This window comes from Bos indicus x Bos taurus, chromosome 2 (assembly GCF_003369695.1).
Source record: "Bos indicus x Bos taurus breed Angus x Brahman F1 hybrid chromosome 2, Bos_hybrid_MaternalHap_v2.0, whole genome shotgun sequence".
Classification (NCBI taxonomy): domain Eukaryota; kingdom Metazoa; phylum Chordata; class Mammalia; order Artiodactyla; family Bovidae; genus Bos; species Bos indicus x Bos taurus.
Genome location: NC_040077.1, coordinates 76697921 through 76712677, shown reverse-complemented (window position 1 = coordinate 76712677; position 14757 = coordinate 76697921). Strand labels below are relative to the sequence as shown.

The 14757-nt window shown below is 38.9% G+C and overlaps 1 protein-coding gene across 1 annotated transcript in view; it reads right to left on the bottom strand.

The window, feature by feature from the left end:
• The window catches only part of CNTNAP5 (contactin associated protein like 5), a 1040194-nt gene that overhangs the window by 134984 nt on the left and 890453 nt on the right, over nt 1-14757 (bottom strand). Inside the window, exon 19 of the mRNA XM_027562987.1 lies at nt 10491-10715. Within this exon, the coding sequence (XP_027418788.1) occupies nt 10491-10715 (225 nt within the window). The remainder of the gene's footprint in view (nt 1-10490; nt 10716-14757) is intronic.

Here is a 14757-nt window from a genome sequence, read left to right as displayed (position 1 = left end):
ACAGAGCCCAGCTGCCCAAACAAGCTGCCACTCACAGGTGTATTACAGGGAACAGAGTAGGATCTCAGGAGAAACATTTTAAAAGACATTAATAGAATTTATGTTTATATTCATGCCCATAATCACTAAGGTGTTTTCTGGATATCCTGGGAGGACCTGCCCAAATCACGCTCAACTCTTTGCAACCCCATGGACTGCAGCACACCAGGCTTGCTTGTCTTTCACCATCTCCCAGAGTTTGCTCAAACTCATGTCCATTGAGTTGGTGATGCCATCCAATCATTTCATCCTCTGTTGCCTTACTTCTCTTGCCTTCACCTTTTCCCAGCATCAGGGTCTTTTCCAGTGAGCTGGCTCTTGGCATCAGGTGGCCAAAGTACTAGAGCTTCAGCTTCAGCATTAGTCCTTCCAATGAATATTCAGGGTTGATTGTCCTTAGGATTGACTAGTTTGATCTCCATGCTGTACAAGGGACTCTAGAGAGTCTTCTCCAACACAACAATTCAAAAGCATCAATTCTTTTGCACTCAGCCTATGGTCCAACTCTCATATCTATACATGACTACTGAAAAACCATAGCTTTGACTATACAGACCATTGTTGGCAAAGTGATGTCTGTAAACCTATAAAGCCTATGGTAGTCTTTGATTATCACCCAGCACTTACTAAGTACATCCCTCTTTCTCCTACTAGATTCAAAATACATAATTCCATCCAAGAATACTGAGGCCAACTATGTGCTAGGTACTCTGTTAGGTGTTAACATTATGAAAATCAATTGTGTATGGAAACTAACCTCAAGAATCACCCAGAAGCCAGCTATATCATATTAATTTTTTTTTTTTTTCAGTTTTCAGCATCAAGGACAGTTTGTCCAATTCATGATAGTCATTAGGGACTGAAAGTTTGTATTCCCCTCAAATTCATATGTTGAAGCCCTAATCCTCAGTGTGGCTATATTTGGAGATGGACCCTGTAAGGAAGTAATTATGGTTAAATGAAATTACAAGGGTTGAGCACTGATCTAATAGGAAAAAAAATGCCTTCTCTAGAGGAGACAGTGTAGAGCCCCTCCACTCCTCTCTGTTCTCTTTTACTGAGAAAAGGCCATGTGATCCTACAGCAAGAAAGTGGTGTTTGCAACCAAACAGGTGACTCCCCACCAGACGTTAACCCTGCTGGCACACTAATCTCAGATGTTCAGTCTCCAGAATTGTGAGAAAATGCATTTCTGTAGATGGAGACATCCAGTTTGCAACATTTTGCTATGGCAGCCCCAGCTGCCAGTAGGTATTCAATAGATGTTTGTAGATTAAATTGTATTTTCTTATTTTTGTTCATCTTATTTCCATGTTAGTCTTTGATTACTTCTCTTCTCAAGGGCTTGGCACACAGAGTCAGTAGCTGCCATTCCCTCTATTTTGATTTCTTAAGCACTGCACAGGCTTTTCAGTCCACTCCACAGTCCGAGGGGTTGGAGGTGAGGGAGGGCATTTCCTAGGTACTTAACTGTGTCTCTACAGCTGTGTCCTGCTGGGACTGGTCTTTCAGGATGAAGAACTCTCTTCATCCATCCTATGCATATACCTTGCTCTTTTATTTTATTTTGTTTTGTTTTTTTTTCCTCTTTCTTTTAGAAACATCAGACAAGTTTCCCAAGGTCTCATTCAGAGGGCATTTGAGAAAGTTGTTCTTAAAGTTTTTTTTTTTTTTTTCCTGATATCATGTTTTTGTACATCAAAAGCTGCCACCTGCACCTGGTGTCAAGGGTGGGCACCCATCTTTTTCCTTCTTCAAGGGAGTGCCTGATTCATCAGCTACTCTGACTCTAGCAAATGAACAATGTTTATGTCCTCTTTGTATTCAAATTGCATCCAAGTTATCTTGAAGCCTACAGTTCACATGCATGCTCCCCCAAGCATGCAGATAATTCATATTATTTTGTAATCATGAGTAAGAAAATACACAGTGTTTTGTGCTTTACAGTCTATGCAGCCCATCCTCTTGCATCATCTCATTTGATCTTTACCTTAGACTGATTGAGCTTCTATAACAAAATATTGTAGACTGAATGACCCAAACAACAAAACTTTATTTTCTCACAGTCCAAGAGGCCAGCAAAACCAAGGAGCCGGTCAATTCAGTTTCTGATAAGAAGTCTATTCGTGGTTCCCAGACAACCACCTTCTCACTGTGATTCCACATGGCAGTGATAGAAAGACAGAAAGAGATAGGGACGGAGAGAAAGAGAAAGAGGAGAGAAAGAGGGTGAGAGAGAAGAAAGGTCTGGTTTGGCACTAACCCTATCAGATCAGGGTTCCCCCTTATAGCCTCATTTAACCTCATTATCTCATTATTCTAAATACAGACAAAGTAGAGTCAGATCTTTAACATGCCTTTTATGGGGACATGATTTAGTCCAGAGTATTAATAATCCTCAAGGACTTCTGAGCACACCACAAAAACATTAAGCCCCTACAACAAAGACTAAAGACCTAAGAATCATGACCGAAATTCAGTTTTGTCACATCTCCATTTCTCCTCTCAGGTTCACCCCATGGCATGGTGGACTAACTGAATAATAATACTGGAGACACCATTTGCTCCTGCCTGTATCACTCTCCTTCCTCTAGAGGAAGTGACTTCTCAAGGTCACAGTCATATTATTGTGATGTAGAAGATAGAGGTCCAGCAGGACCTGATATCTCCAAGCAAGAAATGACTGGAAAGCTCAGAAATGTAGCAAATGGGCCAACCCAAACAGAGTCTGGGTGATATAAAAGGACTTGGGAATTTTAAATTCCAAGCAGCAAAGCGCTGCTTGATATAAGCCCAGAGATAAAAGCAATCGGGGTTTAGTAAGGCCAAGGAGACATGCCTTCAGATGCACGCTTTTCTCAAGCTGTTTATCAGAATTCTTGTGACTCTGAGGAATCTCGAGCATATGCCGGTGTCAGAGACAGGGTGCTGGAGGTACCATGAAACTGAAAGTCTCCCTTGAGAAAGTAGCCATAGTAGCCCTGGCTACTTTGAAGATACTCCCTCTTGGGATTCCTTTTCATCCCTATCTCCCTTGAGTCAGTCTGTTCCAAAGGTGAAGTGTCTGGGTTCATCATTATTCCCTCCAAGCTGTGTTCAATCACAAATGCAGACAGTGCATCTTATGAATATATTGACATACGGTAAAAAAAAAAAAAATGATAAAAAGAAACTGCCGAAGGAAAGTCAGATAGATATACCATTTGGTGCTGGAGGGCAGCTGAGGAGCCAGAGGGAAGGTGACCTGGAGTCCTGTTTGGATTTTGTACAGAAGTGATTTCACCCCAGATTGATGGTCTTAAAATGATCACACATTTTAATTTTTTTTTTTTAAACCCGCCATCAAAGAGTCAAGAAGAACAGATAATAAAAGGGTAGAAATGGGAATTGATTGGTTAAAAAAATATTTCATAAGTACTGGGAATAAAAAGGAGAAAATGAGGAACAATCAAAACAACTTATTTTATTAACAAGTATGCTGCTGCTGCTGCTGCTAAGTCGCTTCAGTCGTGTCCGACTCTGTGCGACCCCATAGACAGCAGCCCACCAGGCTCCCCTATCCCTGGGATTCTCCAGGCAAGAATACTGGAGTGGGTTGCCATTTCCTTCTCCAATGCATGAAAGTGAAGAGTGAAAGTGAAGTCACTCAGTCGTGTCCGACTCTAGCGACCCCATGGACTGCAGCCTACCAGGCTCCTCCATCCATGGGATTTTCCAGGCAAAAGTACTGGAGTGGGGTGCCATTGCTTTCTCCAATTAACAAGTATAACATCGCATAAACAACACTGACATCTTTCAGGGAACAATTTAAGAGTCACTACTTCCATTAAGGGTTTTTTGACCCTACCTCCCAGGAAGACTTGCTTACTCTACCTGAAACAGGCCTCTATGCTAGCCATGACACATGACACATCGTTGCCTTTGTTTGCTTTTTTCTTTGTCACTAAACTAGGCTGGTTAAGGGCAGGACAGGATCTTGTATATCTCTGTCTCTCCTATACATGAAATAGTGCCTGCCACAAGGAAGGTGCTCTGTGAATATTTGTTAAATGACAAGTTTGAAGGAGAACTTCCTGGTACTGAAAGCAGGCAGAGCCATCACTCAGTAAAATGCTGTGAAAGTTAAATGTCTCTTCAGAACATTCTCATCTTCTCTAAACTCTTTTCCTGCTTCAACTGCTCCCTTTCCTCCAATTGCCATTGCCTGTGGTCCCAAACCCCAGGTTCTGGAAGCACAGTTGCTTTCTCTTTCCTAAGGACTCTCTGACCCCAAAATGTCTCCCATTCTGCCTCTGTTCTGTCATTTCAGAAATTAAAATCCTTTTCTTCCTTTAGGAAGAAGCTGTTTTCATTTGAAAAGACAGCAACAGCTTAACCTGAATGTCTCTAATTGGAGAAAATTCAAGAACAATGATAAAGGACAAAGGAGAATTCTAAAGCTGCCAGATTAAACCCTGCCAGGGAGAAACTTACAAGCATGGCTTTGAATTCCATTGCTCTGTCTCCTCTGGCCTGGATGCCCTTATTAAATACATTTGCAAGCCAGGAATTTGTTCAGTATTTATACAGCTCATCTACTCGTCTCCAGGCCCTGGCTTCTTAACCCAGAGTGCCAAAATTGAAGCCATTTTTATGACATTGGCCGTGGGCATTTTCTTCCTCTTGGGAACAAAGAAAGACTCATTTTAGGAGTGACCCTCTCCTCATAATTTCCACTAGATTCCCAAGGGTGTCTTAAATCAAAGAAAGGTTAAGAAAGCTGTCCTAACAGAAAACATTTCCCTCCACCTCAGAAGGTGTGAATCAATCCTATTATAAAATCCTTTCCACTGCCGTACACCTGAAACTACACAACATTGTAAATTAACTATACACCAACAAAAAAGTTTTTAAATTCCTGTCAGAGACTCTCTCAGATTAACTATCTTTGTTTTCCTAATTGCTATTCCAAAGTTTACTATCTTTGCTGCCCTACTCTTTCTTCTTTTTTTTTTAATCTGTAAGAATTCTTCACTTCCATTAATATTTTTGGAGGCATATTTTCCAGTGAAATGTATCAAAGTTGTATTAGAAATATTTCTAATTTGCTACAATTCAGTGTTCTCCGTATCTTTCACTGGCAATGAGATTAGTGACCTAATACTATGAACATACTGGGAACACATTGTAGGAACCCTTGTTTTCCCAGAATAAATCTCTTTTTATTGATGTTGCTGTGGAAGAAATGAAGGTAATAATAAAATCTTGGCTAGTGGGCTTACTATTTACAAAGCTGCAGTAATAATAATTGTATACAAATACTATATAGTCTTTTCTAATATCAGCAGCACATATCTACACAGTAATTCATCTTTCTTAATAACAGCTTTATGAAGGAGACAGGTATTGTTCTCTGTGACTAAGTGAAGTAAGTTAGACCAAAAGACAGATATTATATCATATGATATAACTTATAAGTGGAACCTAAAAGAATAATACAAATGTACTTATTTACAAACTGGAAACAGACTCAGAAAACAAACTTATGGTTACAAAAGTGGAAATGGGGGGGGGGTGGAATAAATTAGGAGTTTAGGACTAAAAGATGCACAGTACTGTGTGTTTTATACTACTACTGTTTCATACTGTGTATAAAATAGATACACAACAAGGATCTACTATACAGTATAGGGAACTATATTTGATGTCTTGTAATAATCTATAATGGAAGGGAATCTGAAAAGAATAAATATATGACTATGCCTAACTAAATTACTTTGCTGAATACTGAAACTTGCACAACATTGTAAATCAACTATTTGTTATTATTTAGTCACTAAGTCACGTCTGACTCTTTTGCAACCCCAACATAAAATTAAAGAAAAATATTAAAGAATGCTATTAACTTAAAGAATATGTGTGTGCTAAGTTACTCCAGTTGTCTCTGACTCTTCACAACCCTATGGACAGTAGCCCACCAAGAACCTCTGTCCATGGGATTCTCCAGGCAAGAACACTGGAGTGGATTACCATTTTCTTCTGCAAGGGATCTTCCCTACTCAGGGATCAAACCCAAGTATCTTAAGTCTCCTGCATTGGCAGGTGGGTTCATTACCACTAGCACCACCTGGGAAGCCCAATTTATAGAATACCAATTCTTAACTCCTTATAGAAACATTTCCAAGTCTATGAATGAAGCTCTAGTAAAAAGAAATAGAAATGTAAGACTACATAGAAGCAGAAAAGAGAATCACAAAATCTAAAACTTGCCAAGAAATTAAGAGGTTATTTTTTTCTGCCATCCACTGCTAGAGTTCTTATTATAGTTTCTCTAACAAATCATGTAATTATTTTTTGAAGACCTCCAAGGACAAACTCACTGTCACACAATGTATTTTGTTGTTGTTTATTTGCTAAGTCATGTCTGACTCTTTTGTGACCCCATGAACTGTAACCTGCCAGGTTCCTCTGTACATGGGATTTTCCAGGCAAGAATATTGAAGTGGGTTGTCATTTCCATTTTCAGGGGATCTTCCTGACCCAGGGATCTAACTTGCATCTCCTGCATCGGCAGGTGGATTCTTTACCAGGTATATTACTCTACAGTTATAATCTCTGAATTTCTAGTAAATTCATTCTTAAAGTTAGGCAAAATCTAACTTACAGCTAGATTGCTTGAGAAATATGGGCAACTGAAGTCCCTTTATCTAGATTGTCTTTGAAAAAGTTGAAGGTTGGTTTGAGTCTCTCTTCTTTCTTGTTTTGAGACAGCACTGTATACTGTATCCTGCTTATTTTGGTCAGTCTCCCTAGGTCCTGATCCTCTGCAGGGGGACTAGTAATGACCCAGAGATACAGCAATCCCACTTCTGGACATATACCTAGATTAAACCATAATTCAAAAAGACACATACACTCTTATATTCAGAGTAACACTATTTACAATTGCCAGAGCATGGAAGCAACCTAAATGTCCATCAAGAAATGAATGAATAAAGAAGATGTGATACGTATAAACAAAACAATATTACTCAGACATAAAAATGAATGGAATTGGGTAATTTGTAGAGATGTGAATGGACCTAGAGTCTGTCATACAGAGTGAAATATCAGGAAAATAAAACAAATATCATGTATTAATACATGTATGTTTAATGTAGAAAAATGGTACAGATGAACCTATTTGTAGGGCAGGAATAGAGACTCAGATGTAGAGAATGGATAGTGGACATAGGGGTGGAAGGGAGGGTGGGATGAATTGAAAGAGTAGCATTAAGATATGACTAGTGGAAACCTGCTGTATAGCACAGGGAGCTCAGCTTGGTTGTCTCTGATGACTTAGAGGGTTGGAATTGTGGGGATGAGAGGGAGGGCCCATAGGAAGGGGATATATGTATGCATGCATTCCATTCATTTTGTTGTACAACATTGTAAAGCAGTTATGCCTCAGTTAGGAAAAAAGAATGAATGAATGAGCACCCATCTTAGTTGTTTCTCTGTAGGAAAAAGAGATAGCAGGAAATGTCCAGCATCTTGAATCACTGAATCTTTCAGCGCTACCTACTTCAACAAGAGTTTCCTAGAACCTTGGGGTGGGATGAGGTGGAGGTGGGGAATACTAATTCTCTGAAACTGAGTGAGGGGAGAGAGAACACGCTATTTCTAACCACAGCTTGGAAATCCATTTCCTATATATTAGAGTAACCTGTAAGACTTTTATACCAGCTCTGAGATTAAAGCTTAAGCCAACAAACACAGCATACGTATCTCCTTGCTTCCAGCATTTAGCCAGGGTTGCCAGCATGGAAATGCCTTTAAGGTAGGTAGAGCTTTCAGTGAAGTGAGGCTTTAGAGTATAAGAAAATAGAGGTTAAGAAAGAATTCATGAATGTCTTCCAACCAACAAGGACCTACTCTATAGCACAAGGAACTATATTCAATATTTTGTAATAACCAATAAGGTAAAAGAATCTGAATATAATAGATAATGTATAGCACAGGGAATTATACTCAATATTTTATAATAATCTATAAGGGGAAAGAATCTGAAAATTAATAGGTATGTATATATAATTGGGCTTCCCTGGTGGCTCAGAGAGTAAGAATCTACGTGAAATGAAGGAAACCCAGATTCAATCTCTGAGTAGGGAAGATCCTCTGGAGAAGGGAATGGCCACCCACTCCAGTATTTTTGCCTGGAGATTTCTATGGATAGAGGAGCCTGATGGGCTACAGTCCATGGGGTCTCAAAGAGTCGGACATGAATAAGTGACTAACAAACTAATTACAGAAAAGTGTTTAATATATATCTGAATTACGATGTTGGACACCTGAAACTAACACAACATTGTAAACCACCTACAATTCAATTATAAAAAAGAATGTCTTCCCAATTAAGTTTATTTAAAATGTGCTGCTTTTCAAGCAATTTTATATATATATATAAAACATTTTTAATTTATCCCTTAGGCTTCAGACTACCTACTAGACTTTAGGAGGAAAGACTGAAACCCAGCTCTTCTTACTGTGACATTTTAAGCAAGTTATTGAATGTCTGTCTACATGCCTTGGGCTTCCCTGGTGGCTCAGTGGTAAAGCCTCAGACAGGAGTCTGGTGAGCTAGTCTTTGGGGTCACAAAAGAGTTGGATTTGACTTAGTGACTAAACAACAAAGAACAACAACTATATGCATTAGATTCTACAACCCTAAGATACTGATTATATTAATACCATGAATCACACAGGATTATTGGGCCTAAGTGATCTTTACATTAATTATATTAATTAATTAGAATAGTGCCCAGGTGTACAGTTTAATATATGTATATATAAATAATAAGGTATACAGAGTAATAGATATGTAATCTGATATATTTATTTTTGATATGCATTATCTGTATCCATAAGCAACTGTATCCAAGCAGATACTAATGTGCCCATAGAACCATAGCCAAAAGATGCTTTGGAGGAAATCTTTCATCTCTGTAACAGTCTGACTATAATTCAATCACATCAGAGGAGACTGATCTAGTTTAGAGGAAAGATTACTGATTATCCAGAGACCAGGCATCTGGTCCCAGCTGTCATGAGTTAGCTGGCTGGCCTAACTCATGGTTAATCAGTTAATCCATGTCTCCGTGTCCTCAGCCAGCCTTACTGACCTTAGAAATATATTATAGTGGCAAGATTTAAAAACTGACATGTTTCTATAATGGTCCTAATCATATAAAACCTGCTAATAAATAAGAGGTCTAATAACACATAATGTTTTCCTTTTCTCTTGTAGAGTCTCTTAAGAGACTTGGTTTACCATTCATTATCCCTATTTCTCTCATTTTTCTTCCCTTTCATGTTGCTTTTAGAATGAATGAGTCCTTTAGAGTTAGCCATTGTTACTACTATTGTAAATCAGGGCTGATTCAACCCATGGTCTAAATATTATTCTTAATTTTCTGTCATAAAAAGCTGGAAAGCAAGATGATACATAGAAGAATAAATCCAAGGAAAATAGAGGAAGAGAAATTTCTAGAGTTTTCATCTAAGGTCTAGAGAGGGCACAGGGTATCCCTGGCTTCCTGTATGCCACCCTCCCCACCCCCAGAGTCCATCCCCGTGGTGGATGGTCCAAAAGCCCAAACTCATCTCACTATATGGCAGGTTACAAGAGAAGAAAGACATTCTCAATCATAAGAAAGAGTTCCTTGAGAACACAATATATGGCTCTCCACCTCTACCCTCTTGGACTGTTCTAACCATTCTCTAGGATTTTGATCTCAAAGTGTCCTTTGCCATGACTACATAAATGACTGTCATCACTGCAAGGTGGAATTAAGTCATATGAGGAGGAAACCTGACTTCTGTTAGACATCAAAATGTTCAATGTTGATGTCCATCAACATTCCTTGCATGAATTGGATTCTCATCCCTTTATTATTCTAATCTTTGCATATTTCATTTTTCCCACATTCTTTCCAACACCTGATTCCCAGCACCCAGACCCATACTCCACAAGGTAATGACTCACTTATATTGCTTCTCTTTAAGACTGAGGCAATCACCTTCTATTAAAACAGCCTGCATTTACGCCAATTGTTTTAACAGCCCTCAGTAAAGGATCCTGCAGCATAGATGACAGGATATATGTGACGTGTGTCCTTCTGAAATTCAGACATGCTGATGATCTCCTTTATTCTTAATGGATTCCAGCACAGAATAAATACTAAAGAATGACTGCTACATAGTTAATGTAAATTAAAATCAATGCGTTTGTGACTTCAGCAGTGAATTGACATGGGTCCTGAGTACAGTGCAACTCATTAGGTAAAGCACAACCAAAGGTTGGTCTGGAGATCTGGAAATAAGCTGCCCAGTGGGACCAAATTAAAACTGAAATTATGCAGAGTTCTGGAGGGCATGCACTGGCCCTCCAGTCCAGAATGACACTCCACAGACATCATGCAATCAGAACTCACCATTCTTACAGAGCAGGACAGCCAGGAAGTCCTGAGAAGAAGAATTGATATACAGCAAGAGGCTGGGTGCCTGGGCTGTCACAAAGCTCAGTGCAATGTTTTCTTTGGATAGGGCTGCATCCGCGTAAATTGCTGAGGAAGAGAGGCTCACATTCTTGGTCACTGGATAGGGTTCTTGAAACATGTAAGTCACTGAAGTGCCAGCCTCAAAAACAGCAGAAACCTCTGCAAAATATCAGAGAGGAAAGCACACATTGAAACATTCAGGAGAGTCATCATTGCCTGTTTACTCTTTATTTCCTACACATCGGTCACTGTGTGACGATTACATGAATTATAGAATATGCTTCCCATGATAATTTTAAAGCGGCCGAAATCATCATTCCTATTTACAAAGGAGAAACAGGAGGCTTGCCGGGGTTAATCACCTTGAACAAGGTTGCACAGCTAGAAGAGAGAGCTCAGATGTTCATTGTGAAATGTAGGTCTGGTTTCACATATATTTGCGGAATAACTACCATGTGCCAGGCTGATTTCTTTAGAAACGAAGATGAGATGTCTCTTCCTCCTGCACAGTAGAAATAAACTGTGCTGGGATTATCTTCCCTTCAAAACTGAAATCCTTACAATTTTTATGTTTTTCTCATGGGTCAGGAGGATGTTGAGTGGGCGCAAAACTACTGAGAGTAGGATACTGGGAGAAAAAGTAATTCTCCATGATATTGCGTTAAGTCTGAGGACCAACAGAAATGGAGGAGAGGAAATCCGTGGAAACAGTAGGAAAGGCCTAGGTATCCAACTCCTGGATCAGTTATTTCATTTTACTTATCTGAATGAAGGATAGTTGATTTATAATATTGTGTTAGTTTCAGGTGTACAGCACAGTGATTCAGTTATACATACATGTGTATCTATTCTTTTCAAATTCTTTTCCCTTATAGGTTTTTACAAAATACTGAGTATAGTTCCCTGATATACAATAGGTTTTTGTTGGTTAAAGAAAAACATGTGAATCTATATTAACATGATCAATTTCTCTTTTTCCTGAATGATATGTTGACTATCCCCCTGAAATGCTCTGATTGAATCGGTGGCACCTAGAACATAATCAGTCTGGCTTTTGTGTCCTAATTCCATTGCAGATTTGTTCTACGTTTGTGAAAATTCTATAACAGTCTGTAATGGTGTCAAAAGAAAATTAAAGTGGCATATTTATGTATATTGCTTAGCAGGTTGGGAATACCGGTTCCTTTTTCACTAAAAGTTCAAGAGAAAGTGTTTTGTATTTCTCATGCAGATTAGAACAGCAACAGTACTCCTCATTACAGAGATATACACAGAAACTGGTAACTGGGAGGATTCTAGCTGATCATCAGCTTGATTTAAGCATGTTTTTTCTTTTTGTTCAAGCTCTTTTCATAAGTGAATCTTTTCTAGGACATGTGGCCTGCATTTTGAGCTACTATCTCCTAGTTAAAATAATAATGACCTTTATGGGATGTTTGTGTGTGTGTTCAAATATAAGTAAAATTCAAATCATTCTGTATATTAAATACTAAGTATATTAAATGGGAATTCATATTACATTTTTCTTTATACTTAGGACAGTAAATTATAATGAAAAACACTTTTTAAACTAGAGTTGTCCTATCTGAAAGAGATGGGAATACCAGACAACCTGACCTGCCTCTTGAGAAATCTGTATGCAGGTGAGGAAGCAACAGTTAAAACTGGACATGGAACAACAGACTGGTTCCAAATAGGAAAAGGAGTTCATCAAGGCTGTATATTGTCACCCTGTTTATTTAACTTATATGCAGAGTACATCATGAGAAATGCTGGACTGGAAGAAACACAAGCTGGAATCAAGATTGCCGGGAGAAATATCAATAACCTCAGATATCCAGATGACACCACCCTTATGGCAGAAAGTGAAGAGGAACTCAAAAACCTCTTGATGAAGGTAAAAGAGGAAAGTGAAAAAGTTGGCTTAAAGCTCAACATTCAGAAAACAAAGATCATGGCATCTGGTCCCATCACTTCATGGGAAATAGATGGGGAAACAGTGGAAACAGTGTCAGACTTTATTTTTCTGGGCTCCAAAATCACTGCAGATGATGACTGCAGCCATGAAATTAAAAGACGCTTACTCCTTGGAAGGAAAGTTATGACCAACCTAGACAGCATATTCAAAAGCAGAGACATTACTTTGCCAACAAAGGTCCGTCTAGTCAAGGTTATGGTTTTTCCTGTGGTCATGTATGGATGTGAAAGTTGGACTGTGAGGAAGCCTGAGCAATGAAGAATTGATGCTTTTGAACTGTGGTGTTGGAGAAGACTCTTGAGAGTCCCTTGGACTGCAAGGAGATCCAATCAGTCCATTCTGAAGGAGATCAGCCCTGGGATGTCTTTGGAAGGAATGATGCTAAAGCTGAAACACCAGGACTTTGGCCACCTCATGCGAAGAATTGACTCATTGGAAAAGACTCTGATGCTGGGAGGGATTGGGGGCAGGAGGAGAAGGGGACGCCAGAGGATGAGATGGCTGGATGGCATCACGGTTTCGATGGATGTGAGTCTGAGTGAACTCCGGGAGTTGGTGATGGACAGAGAGACCTGGTGTGCTTCGATTCATGGGATCGCAAAGAGTCGGACACAAACAAGTGACTGAACTGAACTGAGCCTTAGTTATAAGTATTTTTATTACTTAGACATTGTGAATTTCAATTTAAATTCAGCAAAACACATGAATTTGATTTATTTTGTTTCTTTTCTTTTACAATCTAAGAGTTTGAGTTCTCTGATCGTATTTAAGCCCTCTGATTAATCTGAACATCTGAAACCATTGGGCTAAATGGCAGAAAAATCTTCACTTGAAGGTGATTATTATTAATAACCATCATAAAACTCTAGGATCACAATCACCAATATAGCAACATCCTTTCAGCACTTACATCATGGAAAGAACTGTGCTGATTAGATTTGGAGAAGAAATCTAATCACACAGAACACATGTGAAAAGAAACAAGACTGATGGAATGTGGCCTTGGATATGATGTGTGAATGACGAAGACAGTGACTCCCAGAGGTGGATCCTTCTGTGGTCAGGAGTAGCCTGAGAAGACTTGAAAGAGGAGCTTGGTAATGACTAGGTCTGAAAGTGTGTAAGGAATTCAGAGGAGGTGCTAGGAGACAAGGTGATACTGGAAAGGACTTGTTCCCCTGGTAGCCTCGGAGCAGATTAACCTGGGCCTGGACCCTGGTGCTATGACCTTCTCCTGCTCTCAAGTGACGCTCTCAACCTCAGACTAACACAAACAGGAATGAATTCAATCTCATGGTGAGGAGAAGGGTTGGGAGAAAGGATGTAAAGGAACAGCACATAGTAGGAATTCAATAAACAAATGGTCTTAATAATATAAATAGATTTAGAATTAAAGTATAAAGATTAGGCCTTAATGAATAGGCTAGCAGTTCTATAGAATCAGGCTATACTTGATTTAGAAAAACTTCAAACAAACTGAAAATAAATGAAAGAAATGAGAATTTGAATGCTGAGTGGATATTTCACACTATTCAAAAATCATTAAAATTTTCTTATTAATACCAGTCTTGTGGATACATGTTTTTATGAGTTCTTATCTTTTACTAACACATATTACAATATTTACAAAAGAATTTATGTGATACCTGGAATTTGCTTCACTATAATAAAAGAGGAGGAGGGATGATAGCCTATAGATGAAATAAAAATGATCATGAGTTAATAACAGTTGAAGCTAAGTAAGAGATGCCTGGAAGTTCTGAAACCTTTCTCTCTACTGCAGTACATAATTTAATTTTTCTGCAATAAAAAGTAAAAAAAAAAAATAGAAGTTGGCAGGAAGGTATATATTGTATCATTTTTTCAATAAGTTTTTGACAATTGCTAAATTACTAAATCTCCAGTACTCTTGCCTGGCAAATCCCATGGACGGAGGAGCCTGGTGGGCTGCAGTCCATGGGGTCACTAGGAGTCCGACACGACTGAGTGACTTCACTTTCACTTTTCACTTTCATGCATTGGAGAAGGAAATGGCAACCCACTCCAGTGTTCTTGCCTGGAGAATCCCAGGGACTGGGGAGCCTGGTGGGCTGCCGTCTATGGGGTCGCACAGAGTTGGACACAACTGAAGCGACTTAGCAGCAGCAGCAAATTACTAAATATATGTATACTATTTTTCATTGAAATTCCATTAATAAGGGAATAATCAATACATATGCTTAT